The sequence below is a fragment of the Bombus vancouverensis genome, chromosome 15 (genome assembly GCF_051014615.1).
Source record: "Bombus vancouverensis nearcticus chromosome 15, iyBomVanc1_principal, whole genome shotgun sequence".
NCBI classification, from domain to species: domain Eukaryota; kingdom Metazoa; phylum Arthropoda; class Insecta; order Hymenoptera; family Apidae; genus Bombus; species Bombus vancouverensis.
This window is the reverse complement of record NC_134925.1, coordinates 4,665,621-4,681,647: the sequence shown is the minus strand read 5'-3', so window position 1 is coordinate 4,681,647 and position 16,027 is coordinate 4,665,621. Positions and strand designations below refer to the sequence as shown.

The following is a 16,027-nucleotide window of genomic DNA, read 5'->3' as shown; positions in this document are numbered from 1 at the left end:
CATCGAAGTCGGTAAGGGATCTGCCAACAAGTTCACCAAAATATTTTTATTTAAGTAACGATACTTATTTTAACATCATAACTTTATAATTGAAACTTTGAGAAAGACGTATGTACTCTGTACGAAACTTCAACGAGGCTCAAGCAAATATTAATACGAATAAATAATAATACAAAATTTTAATATCTACAAGAAATAACTATTAAATTTTTTATTAAGGAATATATTTTTTTATGAGATCAAAAATCTGGAGTGAAATCCACGGGGCAAAATTTCGAGTGTCAGATCGTGCATACCGTCCGAATATTCGTATATTTGTTCGTGATAAACGCTCACGGCTGTTCTGAGCGGTGTGAAGCGTGGCTATCGATGGGTAACGAAGACAAAAGCGTACGAGTTACTGCACGATCTAACACCTCCGCCCCTGAGGGGTCGAGTTGCTTTCGCGAACTTGCGTGAAGATGCCCCCGCCCCCTTCGATGTGGTCGCGAGTCTGCGAAAATAAGCCAAAGAAAACTTTCCTCCGACGCGTGTAACTGCACCACGTGGGATTCGAAAATTCTTAGGAAAACTCGTACGAAATTTCCTCCAACGTAATACCAGTTCAAGCGGAGTTTCTCAACTCATTCAACTTTTCGTTAAAAGAGACTCGAGATGAGGGTGTTTAACGTTTTTCGGAAAATTGAGATTTTGTATAGAGTTTCGAGAAAGGAGGAAACGATAAAGAGATGGTGGATTTAACAGTAATGGGGAGATGTTCGAACTGGAAGTTGGTGGCACGCAATAGATCTTGAATCAAAGAACGAAACTATGGCCATTTCCAAAATAGCGAGATTTATGTGTTTTTTAAGTTGCTAGAATCTTTATTGTCTCTGAACTCATAGTAATAAAGAAATTCTATTTAAACATAAAAGTCTCTCATTCGTTATACAAGAGATACATTCTGATTTTATTACGTCAAATGACCCAAACTCTCAAACGGAGAGAACCTTATCTCTAAAATTACCAATTCCAAGAGAAGAGCTGCATCAAGATTCAAACAGCGATCTTTCCTGTGTCGTGTAATTGAGTCACTCGCAGCGTGGATAGATCTCCATTCTTAAGTCTAAAGCTCGGAATACCGCCTACACCGTCTTTGCAATTAAACTGGCTTTATATTCCAACCGAAACGTCAAAGATTTCCGTGTTGTTACATGAGCGCCAAATCTGATCTGTCCTCCTAAAATAATTCCATCCACGTCCGAATCTCTCATTAGGCTAAGATTTGATCTTCCATTTTCTCCGGAGTAGTTTTTGGCCTAGCCAGTTTGCTCCTCTGTTAATTGTGTCAGAATAAAAACGATCGAAAAACCACACATCGATGGTGGTCGATTGTTTAAGAGTTATGACGGGATACATCGTTGACAAATAATCACTCGGAAAGCCCGGGGCCACGACAATTAGCGAAGAGCAGGGCTAACGAGGATAATGATTCGTTTCAGATGGATGCCGTGTCAGCTGAAAATCGAGCCGAACATCTGCAGCTGCGACTACGATGGTATAATCCTGGTGTCGGGCTGCGCGCCGGGGTTCGATGAGCCTGAGCCGTTCAAAACGGTGCTGTTCAGCGCTGCCCAGATCGATTCCGCTCTGGGCGTGATCGGTGCGGTTTTGTCCATCAATTTGCCCGCGAAAAGGCTCATTTACAGTCCGACCGGGCCGCTCAACATGGATTACCATGACGTTCGCAGCTTCGCCGAGGCGGCCACTAAAGGCGTCAAAAGGTAGTATCGAATAAATATCTTTTTAATAAGAGATATTCTTAGTAGGATTTTTTAGGCTAATCTGAGTTGGATTGCGCGTGGGAGTGATCAGACTTGGTAGTGTATATTTGTCAGTAATTTCCCGCGAAAGGGAAAAAGGAACAAGCGGATTACCCAGAGCTAATCACCACGTAATTGCTTATTAATTGCACGGCTTAATTGGTGCGGGAGATCAAAGTGCAGGCTCATTAGACGAACTCGGATTACACGATTGTTGAATAACGAAGGAGGTTTCGCGTGGGATAACGCGGTTAACTTTGCCTTCCCGTGGGCACGGCTGTCCGATCGGGACCGAAATGTTTGCTCGCGGCGAAAAAGGACGGTGCATCGCCGAGAGAAGCTGGTTAATCGAATTGACCGACAAACCATCGCCTAACGAGCCGCGTGAATTTTCAGATTACAAGTTTGACTATATATGGGAGAGGACGTCCACTCACATGTGCTGTTTGATATTACTGCCTTCAACTTCCTACCCTAATTATTCAACTATTCTAACAATTTCCGTAATTACGAACGGTCGAACTACTTTTAAAAAAGTTCCTCATTTTTCTTTTTTTTTTCAAATGACAGCGTCACGAGCTTTACTTCTATTAAATGATCTTTGATTTACGATCTCAATAATCCCTGTGGACTTTCAAACGACCTTCGACTGTTAATGACGCGACTTTTATGATACTTTGAGTGTCAATGATATGATCTCGATGACACCGCGGATATCAATAACACGACGTGAACTTTCGTGATTTTTAGCCGTTTGTACGGCTTCGTTGGCCTTGTAATAACCTTGTAAACGTGGTACGACCTCGATGATCCCTACTAACCTTCAAACAACGTCAACTACCAATAACACGAAATTTCGAGATATCTGGCTAGGTCTTCATCGTGTTAATCCCCGCAGAATTGGTCGAAAGCGGAGTAGCGTTCACACCTATCTCGATTGGAAGGTTCTCTCGTTTCATATGATGGATGTCCTCCAGGAGGAAAGATAAATAGAGCTGTTGAATATTTATAAGAACATACACGGAATAGGTAGCCGCCAAGCCCGGGTGGAAGGGTTGTTCGTGCACGGTCGGCTGAATGATTCATCGGATCTATCAGTTTTTAACGGAGGATCGACCCTGTCTATTTATGGCGATGGCACGCTTGATTCGCGACTGTCTCTCGCTTAATAAATACGGAATGAAGCGAAGCTGCGGGACGAGAGATAAATATTCATGATCGAGGGTGCACCAAGATAACAGTTTCTCTCCCCGAGCCGCCTTTTACTGTCGCGCTTAATACGCCGGAAGCGGAATAAACGTCGAACGCGCCGAGGTTCGACGAACGTTGATAGGTTCTTTGCGATAACATCCAGTTTTCTTGGTTAGAAAAGGGATAACCGTTTGTCAAACGGTGTCGATTAAACGGCCATCGAAGATTGGAGTTTGACCGCGAGCGGAAATAGAAGATACAGGCGCAAGACGGTAAGGAAATAGCAAAAGAACAAGATAAATGCGTTTGGAAAGGAGAATCAAACAACCCAGAGCAATGTAGAAACTTTTAACGAATATCGTAGTTATGGAAGGGATTTCAAACGTTTCAGAAAATTGACACTGTGCTTGAGATTTATAACAGAAAAGGGATAGATGTCGTTAATATAGTAGAACCCCTTTTTATGAATTGGAGTTTCAATATACAGAACAGAGTCATAACTTCGAAGCAATAGAAAATGAAATAAAATTTAATTAGCCAAAATTTAATGATTTTAAGTGGCGAATAAGATGGAAACGTTTATAAAAATTTAATGTCTCTGTATTTTTTTTAACCGAACTATTATTCTTTCATATATCTCTATACAAACGTACTGGCGTCCCTAAATAAGTATATTGATTCGGCCCGCTACTCATGACTCCCCTAATTTTTCGACGACTTTCCCTCCTCAATTCGAGGGGATTAATCAAACAATTCCACTATAAGAAATCTTCAGCATCGCTCGATCTCCTCATAAAATAGCGTCTGGTAATCGCGCGAGCTCGAAGGAAGTGAAATTCCACGCGAGCCGAGTGTCCCGAAATTCGGTTGAAAAATGAAATTCCACGAGCTGACACCAGAAACGCCGCGAGGACTGTCGCGTGGGATTCCGCGTGCACATCGACGACACTCGCGAGCGTGACAGCTGAAATACCGCAGCGAAACGAGGAGGAAAGAATAACTTTCAACCGATATTGGTCACGATTCCTTGATTTTGAATGACACCGTTCCGAAGTTTAAACGCGTCGAACAAAAGACACGATTTCAGGGGAGGAAATTGTGTTTTGGAGAGAGCATGACTCGCGATAGGGTGAAATATTGGATACGTATGTCGCATTTTGCACGTAGAAACGCGTGCTCGATATTTCCCTCTGTATTTTTTCTATTTAATATTCGTCAGCTCAAGCGTCAAGTTGAAAGCAACGATAGTTTGACAATACGAAGTTTATCGCTGGTTATTCCTATTTCATGCAATTGATTTCAATCATGGTTTGATGATTATTAAAATCGATCCTGATTTCTCATTTTGCTGCCAAGATTGACGTTGATATATTATTTCCTTTTTCGTTTCCGGGGATAATGGAATCGGGTTAATTTTACTTTCGACCGACCGTGCACTGCCTTCTGTTTTCCCTTTATTTTCTCGTTCGACTGTTTATTAAACGAGAATTCATGTTTAAACAGAGCGTTGAAGGCTGGCGTCAGGTGTCCGCTGCTTGCGCTTCTACCAGACATCCGCTTCGAGAACGTCGAGCTGGTCACGCTTCTTGGAGCTCTAGAAGGCCTCTACGTAGTAAGTACTCGACGTTAGTTCACCCGAATCGCCAAATTGAACGCTCAAAATACCGTGAACGATCGTTTTCCTCGGTCGCGTGTCTTTATCAAGTGTTGAAATCGCGTTGGTCAGAGAACCATCGAAAACAATTTTAACCAGTTACGAACGAGACAATCGAACGAGAAGTCGAGACTCTCTGCTTACGTTCGTCGGTGTTGGAGCGTATCAATGAACCAAAGTAGAGAGTGGTAAAGGGGGAGTAAAAAGGGGGAAACGACGGAAACTGACTGGAGCATGACAGATCGAACAGCTCCCGGAAGAAAGTGGAGCAACCGAAGATTAGTAACGTCAACGTTGCTGATAAACGCGCGCCGCTCAATTGTAGGCAACACGGCTGGTTAAAGCGTTTCCCAGATAGTCGGTCGAATTGTGGTCACTGCCGCGCCATTTAAACCAATCAAACAGAGACAACACAGGCCGCTGGCGTGCGGACTACGCTCGCAGAATAGGAAGCCTGTGGCCTGTGTTTGAAAGGAATTCAGCTTCCCGTGTTTCAACCTGGTCCCGGGTTTGATTGGCTGGTCGACTCTCGTTCGCTAAACCGACCTAAATCCGCCGTCACATTCTCGTGGATTGGCAAGGATCGAATGAATTCAGCCGATCCTTCTGACATCTTAATCCATAACAAACGGCACCGTACGCTCAGTTATCGAAAACCAGTGAGACAGTAATACTTGCTGAGCAACTCTTGTTCCAAATGCTCCGTTAGTCTCTGGATAAACGATTGATCCTGGTCTTGGTTCAACTCCACTAAGTGAACGTTCTAGATTACCTCGTTATCCCCTCGATGGTCGACGTTAATTACACGTCGGAAAGCAATTTCGCTGAAAAGTTTCGTTTCTGATTTATTTACGACCATCGAGTGTAACCCGTAGAAAATCAATTGGCCGGTCAAGGTCGTCTCTTCTCCATCCCTTAATAATCGCTGTTTTCCGGTACTTCGTAACTATGCTTTTCCGCGCGTGATTCTAGATGTCAGCCTGAGGATGGTTCTCCGTGGATGATGGGAAGATCCCAGATAGTCGTCTGGTTACTAGAGCGAATAAAATCCTAAGCGTTTCCGGTTCGACGACATTTTGAGTAAACAGCAGCGCATGACAGGTATCAGCTCCGAAACGCGCGGTCAACAGAGCTATTAAACAACACCCGTCAGCGGCAGTGGCAACGCGAGCTGCGGATGATGGATAAGTGTGTCTTACGAGTCCCCATTGTTCATCGATGTCTTCCCAGGTTGCGAAACTACGCTTGATTACAGCTTCGTTCTCACAAGCACATGATATACCTGACAATCGGAATTACGATCGGAAACGAGCCGTGTTCTGTACCAGAATTGCCTGTTTGACATTGGTCAATCGTATCGGCGCGGTATCTTGCCTGCGAAATTATCGATAACGCCACACGGAGACAAGATTAATTAGCAGGGAAAACTGATACTGCTGATATTTGGGTTAACATGCTGCTTCGTTATCCTTAGAAATTACATACACGCATTTAAATCCGTTCTAACGCGGCTTTAATTAAAATCAACGTAAATTTAATCTTGAAATGTCCCACAAAATACGTATACAATATTGTTCTAGAAATTTTTGTCCGATTTGCCTATAGAAAGGTAAAAAGGTCGAGCTATAAACCAGATTTAATACCACGTAAAACCCGGTTAGGTCAATTAAAAATAATTATAAAATAGAGTTCAGAGAACAAGATAAAACTCTGAATAGTGACTCGGTGACTAAATCGCTCATACATTTGCACGAACATAATCTCTTTTTCACCAACGTTCGCCCAGAACATTGAGTGGCCAAGCGCTATTCACTGCCTTTCAATCCTAATCTCAAATGCACCTCTTGCCACGCGTTTCTAACGCTCGAAACTTGGTTATTCGCTAATGCCCACTGTACACACAGTTACACCGAATTCCCGTTTCTGTATCAGTTCCACTTAATACCATTTAATCGCATTAGAAAATTAACAGCCGCTCTTTTCAAATTCCAAACCGCTCGCGTAGCTAGCCATCCGCCAGCAAACCAGGTGCCAGAAAAGATTATCTCTTTCTCAAAAACGTAGCACCTCGTCCTGTTGACGTTACACGTTCTTTGTTTCGGATACAACTGCCTGGGGACTTTCGACCCTTATCTCCGAAACGAAACTCGTATCTCCATTGCTATTGCAGCTTTAAGCAACAAACACACGAAGTAAGAAGCACCACGCGCCTTCTTTGGCCAAAGTAGGGGAGAACGGTATAAGACGTTGAAGGGGTAACGTAGTAGGGAGTTTCGTCTTGTCAAGAGTAGTGGATGCTTGGCGTTCCTAAATCCAAGCGGCCGGCAAGGCGACCTAATTAGCGAAATACTCGAGGGTCCAGGCTCTGTGTGTCTGAGCCATCGACGCGTAGCTCGTTCCTTCTTTCGTCGGCCCGCACTTCCTCCGTCGTTTAGCCATCCTCCTAAGGCGGGTCTCGCGAATACGGAGCATCGTTTTCCAAATACCGGAAGACGCCCTCGGAATTCCGACGCCGCGTAATCGGAACGCCGTTGTGAACGTCGCCTCTTCGTTTCGTCGCTTCCGTACCCTGAGGTACTTCCGTTTCTCATCCTCTCGACACTTTCGCCCTTCTTCTTGTAGAACGTCTCGTTCCTTTGCTCTTCTTCTCGTACAAGTTCTCTCACCCTTCCTCTCCCTCTCCCTCTCCCTGTCTCTCTCGTTTTGCTGTGACTCGTTTTTATTTCTCTCCCCCGTCGTTTATCGCTTCATGGTTCCTTTAATTCGCTTTTTTCGGATATTTGATTAGCGTTTTTGTCAGAAAGCTCGTTTTCGTCGAAGGAGATCAGAAGACGGTCAGCGACAAGATTAAAATAGCTGCAGGTACTTTAGCCCCGGCTCGAATATTACTTGTCTTTCGGTGCTCCCGGAATTTCAGATGCTTCGATTGAAATTCCCGGGTTCTTTTAAACATTCGGAATTTCGCCGTTATTGATCTTGAGACATGCCGTGAGATTATCTACGTGTCGCTCTAGACGAATTTTATCCTTTCGACAAGATATTATAAGGAACAAAAAATAAGCAGAAGTTACGCGATAATCAGAGAGTATCTCAGAAAAATTGTAATTAAAAAATTATCTGTCGTGGTTCTCTCAGTGAATTGGTTTTCCGATCGGAATTTTCCGAAAAGAAATTTTATTTCCAATTTTCCAAAAGAACTAAAACGATAATGGAAATAAATCAGATATTTATAACGTTTTAACAAAGTTCGAGCTCGACGAGAAAGAAATTCTTCGATAGAAAGCATATGTGGCGGACGAGAGATTGGAAATTAAATATTAACCGGTAAATCTGACGCGAGGGATCTACATTCGCTAACAAGTTGGAGAAATGGAAACACTGTTCGCAATGTATTAACAGCCTAATCTGTTACATAACGTTGCCTCGATTTCAAGCTCTCGCAGGATATCGCCAACATGTATATACTCGTAAACTATTCACCTACTTCGAAATAATAGCTATCGGGTAGGCAGACACGCGGCTCCGATACGAGCAGCGAATACATTAACGCGGAACTATGCCGGGCGTTCGGATAACGAAGACGAGAAACCATCTTCCATGCTGAAACTTGCCTCGTGCCATGATGAAAGAAACAGGCGTTCGAGGAAAGAGCGGGGATTAAAAGCAATGCTATATATGGCGATTTTTAAAGAGCAGAATGGTCAGAAAGGGTTGAGAAAGGGGAGAGAAAACGAGGGAGGAAAACAAGCTCTCAATGGGTCGAGGAGCGAAATGTTAAGGGGATTAATTCGAGAACTTTTGAACGAAACATACGTGTTCCGTGGCAAGCTCGCTTATGAATCGAGCGATCCACTAAGAGGATTATCCGCTTTAATATTTTCCGTGTGGAGAAACAAAGGCAGCTAAGAAGCTGCGTTAGAAACCGAACGCCGACAGCGTGTCTACGTTGCGAAAACTGGTTCTCTCTGGCTAGTGAAATATTCCTCAGGAACTGACGTCTTCGTTGGCGCTCCACCAACTTCTTCGCCGCTTATCTTGTTTCAACGTGAACGTTGACCTCTTTGATCCGTGTCAGATGTCTCGTAGGATCAACTTTTTTTACGACGAAATTTGTGTAGTTAAAGGATGCTCGAGGGATTGAGGCGATGGTCTCGTTCCTGTTAATGATTTATGGTACACGGGTTCTAAGGGGATGATATTTTAGCAAAACGGCTGTTGCATCCTTTTTTTCACGCTACAGAAAATTCGCCGTCACTTGGACATCGTCTCTAGCCTCTTGGGGTTAATTCCATATCGATTTTTCAGTCCAGACAAGCTTTCTTCGGTACGCCCGCTTTCTTTTTAGTAGTTGATGGTATTTCTGTTTCTGTTGAGTCCGTTTCTTCCAATTTAGTACAGAAAACAGGCTCGAACAAAAGCTTAGAAGATTTCAGGCGATTGATTTACAGGATTTCCGTCTCCACGGTGGTCGTTCATTCGAATACGTCCACGACCTATTTTTTTTATTTCCATCTATTCCGCAGCTACGATAAAATTATCATATCGAGCTGTGACTGGCGTAAGTTGTAAATTGGTCATCGATCCGTTTGTGTCCCTGACCTTTCAAACAAACCTGTCGATAATTCTATCAATATCACCACCATCCTTCCATTCGCCAATCAAACCAAAGCTACAGAATTCGGTAATAAGGAAACTTGTTAATCCTCCAAAGACCCTATTCAAAGTCGATTGGTAATGATACTTTCTGTAACCACGAAATCGCTTTGCCGGTTCTGTACAGCCGTTGGAGGTTCGAGAAACATGCCCAGACCGATGCTACAAGGCGTGTCAACTGGCCGTATGGAGTCCGATTTGCAGTAAAAAGCTTCAGGGTATCGTGAAGCTGGCCTCGGCGCTCGAGAGCGGAAGATACGTGGCGAGGGACATCGGTAAGTCGTTGCCTGGGCCGAGAGAGATTCCTGCTACTTTATCGAGCACACTGGCCGAAGAATGGCCCCGACTTCCGTTTCGCGGACTTCCCTTGGAGAAATAGGACGTGGGAGAAGAAGGAAAAATCGTTGGCGGCTCACAACTCGTTTGGAGTAACTGGTCGAGCGTGAATCTTCGTGTTCGTACCTTTCAGCAAAGTCCCTCTGGGGGGCCATTTTAATATTCAAACATTTAGACATTATCGGTGCTCTTTATTTTAAAGGGACTGACTCGAAATGGATTCCTCGGTGGAATTTCTTGCCTCGTCCCTGGACAACGTTGATCGTCCTCTGGTTTACTCTGGGACGTTGACGACGGAACATTTTTCAGAGGCCATCGCCCGAATACTTTTTCCTCGACATAGACGCAGCGATTCGACATTTTATTCGCGTTCCTCGCGGTCGGGGGAATGTAAATTTCAGGCTGTTCCACTTGCTCGTTCTCCCCAAGAATCTCGGGCGTTTAATTAAGCGAGAAAAAGTTGCGTATATACGTTTTCGCGCGACGTTACGCCGGCGCCGATGCACTTTCCCTCCAATGTTTAAAATACCAGGCCGTATTTCCACCCTGGACGCTCGAGAAACAATTACTGCCGTTTTCAGTTTCCAGTTGATTATTCGCCTGAATTTTTTCTCCTCGCCTCGTTCGCTGACCGTTCGCTTCCAACTACGTGGATCGTATTAATTTCTCGTTGCTGAAAAACTATGGGTCCGAAAAAATTCTATATCCGATGGAAGAAACGTGTCGCGTAAAAATTTTAAACGGAATTCCCGGTAATCTACTGTTCACGTCTCTCTCGTGCCTCTGTCAACGTAAAATAATATTAGAGGTGACAAAAACGTTGATCCGTTTGGCTGAAATAATACTCACAGAGAATAGGCCGATTGTTAAAGGAAGGAAAAGATCGGTCGTAGTTGCACTGTTCGACCAGCAAATAGAAAGGAACGCGCGTATTTTTCGATGATCTTTAACGGGCGAATTATTCCGTAGATTAAGCGTAATGTTACTTTTAATACGATATTAACTCTTTGTGAAACTACAGACAAAAGAAATGGGAACGAGGGTTTCTCAAGTACTCCGTAGATTCAAAAAGCCAAAATCTCGTCGCTTGTTAGACTCTTTCTCGTTTTACCATCTCTTTTTTATACCGCTGGAGTGTATGGCCTGGCTAGAAGAATCTACTCGCGTCATTGAGGGAGTTTCGAAGCGTGTAGAACGACCTGCATTGCTTCTACTTTGCAGAGTGCACCAGCATTCGCAATCTTTTTTAACCTTGCCGGCCCTTTTTCAATAAAATCTCCTGTAGAAGCTCCGAGGGAAGCAGCGCGGTAATTGGTCGGACGTGTAAATCTCTAGAAACTTAAGAGACAATATCCGTCATATTTATATTTCAGCTTTGCACTCGGCAAAGTGGCGAGAACTCATGTCTACCAACCTCGTAAGAAAATAAACCTTATGTTGCACTTCCCACCGTGTCGTTGACTCGCCCTCCTCTCTACTTTTCATACCAACAATAATTATCCCTCGCTTGTATCCCATAACAGAGTAGACACTTTCAAAAATATACGACCCAAAGTTCAACCCAATTACGCCCTAATTTCCTCAACAGCTCGATCTTCCTCATTTCCGAGCGTAAAATCGTCCCAATAACACGGCTTCGAATTAGCCCCGATGATAGCTCGAAATCTCATTTCCTACGCTAATTTCACGTGATTTGCCTGCAGGTGGCGCAGATCCCGAAAGAATGGCACCTCCAAGGGTCGAAGAGTACCTTGCGGAATTGTTCTGCGGTACGAACGTGACGATGCAGGTTGTATCCGACCAGGAAACTCTGCTGCAGGAATATCCTCTGTTCGCGTGCGTGAACCGTGCAGCCTCCATGATACCCCGACACGCGGGTAGAATTATCTTTCTGACTTACGAGCCGCCTAATCCTGCCTGCGTCCTGGAAACGGTTATGCTAGTGGCTAAGGGTGTCACTTACGATACCGGCGGAACCGACCTTAAGGTTGGCGGCTCGATGTTCGGCATGTCGAGGGACAAATGCGGAGCAGCAGCGTGCGCTGGATTCATGCAGGTGCTTCGCTATAACAGACTGTTCGTCCATGCGTTTGAACGCTGCGGTATCAAAGTGAAACGTTTGATAGCCCGTGAAAGGCTTCTCTGCGCTTTCTATTTCGCTTTGTTGCAACTTTTTCCAATTGTATTCGAAGGTTGTTAACCGATTTGACCAGAGGTGGCTAGTGAAATTATAGATAGTATCGGGCGTAATCTATAGGAGGGATTTAACTCGAGCGTTTCATTTTACGATGATTAAACCGGCAATTTGGTCGATATGATTATGAGCACGGTTCTGCGATCGGGATAATCGATGGTACAACTGTGCCATGTAATTTGTATTTCCTAATGCTTAATCGAGACAGTAAGAAGATTAAAAGAGAGCGCATAGTCTCGTTAACTGTTGAAAGTGTTATACGTTTGGTATGTTTATGAAAGTAGCCGTAGGAAGGATTTGATGTTGACAGGTGGTGAATTTGCTGCAACCACCGACGGTGAAGGCTGTGGTGGCTCTGTGCGTGGTACGGAACAGCATCGGTGAGAATTCCTACGTCGCCGACGAGGTGATCACCGCTAAGTCCGGCGTAAGGGTACGTGTCTCGAATACGGACGCGGATGGTCGCTTGGCTATGGCCGATGCTCTCTGTCACATGAAAGAAATGGCCCTGTGCTCGGTTAATCCGCATATTTTCACTGTCGCGACGCTAACAAACCACGCGATGCTCACCGTCGGTCGCGGATACTCGGTAAGCGTTTCCGAAATGACGAATTTCAAAATCGTTCCATTGTGAAATAAATTATTGTACCATTTACTCCAGATCGCTATGGACAATGCAGTGGCGCGTTTAGTCAGCAACGCCGAGAAACTCCAAGCTTCCGGAGAGACAATGGGCGATCCATTCGAGATATCAAGGATACGAAGAGAGGACTTCCACTTCCACGAAGGTCGAACGGAAGGCGACGATATTTACCAAGCGCCACCTAAAGGCAGTAGCGTGACGAACAGAGGGCACCAAAATCCATCCGCCTTTTTAATTATGGCTTCCGGCCTGGACAAGGTAAAATATATTTTAGAACCTATTAAGTGAGAAATTTATCTCGTTTCTTAGGCGTGAAGAATCGCAACTTTTAACACGGCACTCGATCAGAAACGGCTCTGAAATACCTTCACTTGGACATCGCCTCGAGCGCTGGCGATTTTCCCGAATCTCCAACAGGTGCTCCAGTTCTGACGTTGGCCAAACGGTTCCTCTTTCGTGACGTTTCTTTCGGGAAAGCCAGCCAGACGGAAGCCTAGCCCGTGGAAATTTATACTTAAACTTAATTTTACAGGATTCCCGCTGAACTAGCCAGTCGATGATCTGAAACTGACGCAGTTTTATCTATATCAGTACTACAGAGAAACATGTGGCGTGTCCCAGTTTTGTTAGTACATTTTATAGGTCACGAGAGGAAAAAATGTCATCTAATCATGTCTTTGAAAGCATCGTTAAAGAGTTATAAATTATATAATATAATCTACGTCTAGTAGTGGTCAGAGGGTATCATAATACTTCTACGATTACAGCTACGCAACTCCACTTCAAAATGTGGCAAAAGACTGAATTTGTTACTCTTTGAAGTTCTCATTTATTGCTCGTCAAAGTTACTTCGTAATAGTATCACGATACCTCCTGACTACTACTAGATGTAATGGTTCTTGATCTATTCGTACTTTGCATCGTAGAAGCGCACGTTCGTTACCGATCATTTTCTACATCGTTCTTTCGTTATAACTTTTTAATGATGCTTCCAGTGACACGTGTTCGTGTAACATATTTTTCTTACGTTGATCTATGAAATATATATCTATAAAATATACTGACAGCGTTTGGCTAAGAAAGAAACTGAAATCTGTATAGTAGGTACAGGTAATAACTACGATAATCGGAGGCTTAAACGAGGGGATAAATAACCGCCAAGCCTGATCTTCTTTCACTATACTCGGATAATCAGTCTCGTGTTAATCCATGATCGATTAAACTTACCATTCTACGAAATTAATCTCATTTCCTCACGCGATGGTTATATTTAACTAGTACTATTCAATAAGTTATCGCAGTCCTATAACACGGTATTTGAAGAGGTATCGTGTTAACATCGTTTTTAAACCAATATCCGTCGGCAAGCAATTTTATACACACCTACATATCTCGCGCTTTTCCCTCTTTAGGATGGCGGAATGAATTTTTTATGGGCGATCAGCTTAACATAAGTACCGCGAGGAGGCATTAATGGCAGATTAAAAAGCTTTTCCATTACAATGACGTTTAAAGCCTCATTTAGCCGGCCTATCTCCCTTCGGCCCGCCTCGTTCGACCACTCGTTCTCACCCCCTCGTATCGATTGCAGCACGGAGCCTGTAGCTGTTCTCCCTTAAAATACACGCACATCGACATATTCGCACATGTGCCCGATCCTCACCACCTACCCTACAGCGGTAACCCCGTCCTGGCTCTGGCCTACTGCTACTTAATCCAAGGCAAATGTCTCACCGTACGAAACGACCTGCCCTTCGAGATGCAATACGTCTGCGAGGTGGATTGCAAACCCGTGTGCCTTCAACCCTGTCAACCATGTTATCCACCGTGCCGTGCTGCATGCGATGTGAAGATATGTCCTCCATCAAGCTGTTCCTGTTGTCCTCCGTCCACTCAACCCTGTGATCCATGCTGTCCTCCAGCTTGTCCACCTGCTCCTTGTGCACCTTGTCCACCCTGTCCACCGTGCGGGCAAAACGTAACCATCGTAGAACCCGTCTGCAGACCGAACGTTCCGAAATGTGTTAACTGAAACGACTGTTTTGTAATAAAGTTTTATTTTCAAATAAATTTTCTACGTGATGTCTTTTTTTATTCTGAACTAAATGAATTTTGATAGGTGTTGTTTCGATACGAGTGTCGAATGAGAAATATAGGATGCAAAGTATGTTACTGGTAACATGTAGGTAAGGAAGGAATTTTGAAATATCTGCAGATTAAAAGAAGTCGATAATGTATTCACACTTAGTTACCTTTTAGCGCCAGCGAGTACCTTCAATCGGTATCCGATATCGATTGTAGGTAAAGTAAATTTCTATTACCTACTAGAAATAAAGTAGCTAGCGATCAACGAACATTTTACAGGAATCTGTAAAACAATGTTTCGAACCAGTTACCGTATTCGTGATAACGATAAGGAACTGGCTGTGTTTTCTCCATAATTAATCCAATAAATTAAAAGAGCGTATCACATGTACGTATATTACAAAAATAGACCAGTTTCACAACTAGCGACGATTCTAAGCCGGCGTCCATCAGAAAACTCGGTAATCACGCATGTTCCTCGCGATCCTAGGAAAATGTCACGACATATGCCGATAATAATTCTTGTCTGCCGTCGCGTGTCCTATCTGCGGAATGCGATCTAAACGGGCACGAGCTGGACAGGAATCATCGAACTTTCCAGACTGTCGATTACTACCTTGTGACAAAGCGCGTTTCGCTCGCTGGTCGAAACGCGGGACAGTGGCGATAACGCGTGCCGGTATTGTCCAGGTGAGTCTCCTATCGAGAAGTCGATCGTCCAGTTCAGATAAAACTGATAAGAACTACAAGCGCTGTATCGATGTACGAAACTGTAATATCGACCGGCTTGATTGCTAAATTAAACGTTATCTTTGAGAAAGCTTGGAAACACGTGACGTTCGCGATAGAAATCGTAAATTTTTCTTGGAACTTGGATCGCTGTCGTTTGTGCAACTGGTGCAACCTATTCTACAATTACACCGGAACAAACATATTTTTCACCGAGATGACGAATAAACAGGATGTAGAGGGAAGAGCGTAGCAGGTGCAGTTTTGATGAATTAGCGTGGCTAATTGAAAGCAGAAGTCATCGTTCGAAGTCGCTGAACGCTGTGTTTTGACGGCGCGGCGGTGTAACACGCGGCGCGGTCTGAAACAAGCAGGAGAATAACGTGGAAGGGAAACTTAATTACGGCCACGTCCTTTCTTAATTAAGAGAAAATGTTTGGCGTATCTCGGCGAGATTACCGTGTACGAGTCAAGCTTCCGTTTGCGCTACCTGCTCGCCTGCTCTCTCACGATCGAAAGCCCGATCCAAAACTAATTCTTCCATTCTTTCCACGCGAACGACCGTGCCCGCCGGAGTACCCGTGTCTCCGTTCCTTTTCACCGCCTCGATATATCGGCAGTGTTTGCACAGCGTACACGCGTGTATCCCGACGTTTCGCTTTTTCCTGCCGGATTAACAGATTATCTCTATTGTCGCGTATCGATTCGCATTGGTACTTGAAGTTCGCCTATCTCTATTA

General features: G+C 44.1%; 1 protein-coding gene across 2 annotated transcripts; it reads left to right on the top strand.

The window, feature by feature from the left end:
* Positions 1-1,319: 1,319 nt before the first annotated feature.
* Positions 1,320-14,555, top strand: LOC117157347 (putative aminopeptidase W07G4.4). 2 transcript variants are annotated; one of them, XM_076624881.1, is made up of 7 exons: positions 1,320-1,763; positions 4,497-4,605; positions 9,428-9,575; positions 11,340-11,692; positions 12,141-12,419; positions 12,492-12,731; positions 12,783-12,964. In XM_076624881.1, exons 1-7 carry the CDS (start codon positions 1,468-1,470, stop codon positions 12,786-12,788), a joined length of 1,431 nt encoding a protein of 476 aa, XP_076480996.1. In that variant the 5' UTR covers positions 1,320-1,467; the 3' UTR covers positions 12,789-12,964. The 2 variants fall into 2 exon arrangements, with proteins under 2 accessions (XP_076480996.1, XP_033191236.2); XM_033335345.2 differs by lacking the exon at positions 12,783-12,964 and adding an exon at positions 14,065-14,555 and having other exon boundaries at positions 1,326-1,763.
* The last annotated feature ends 1,472 nt before the right edge of the window (positions 14,556-16,027 follow it).

Bases quoted from the DNA above. Each gene is read 5' to 3' on its own strand.
- LOC117157347 (XM_033335345.2), top strand. From the start codon at position 1,468: ATGATTCGTTTCAGATGGATGCCGTGTCAGCTGAAAATCGAGCCGAAC. The intron at 4,606-9,427 runs GTAAGTACTCGA...GGTTCTGTACAG, and splicing joins CTCTAGAAGGCCTCTACGTA to CCGTTGGAGGTTCGAGAAAC. The intron at 12,732-14,064 runs GTAAAATATATT...TATCGATTGCAG, and splicing joins TGGCTTCCGGCCTGGACAAG to CACGGAGCCTGTAGCTGTTC.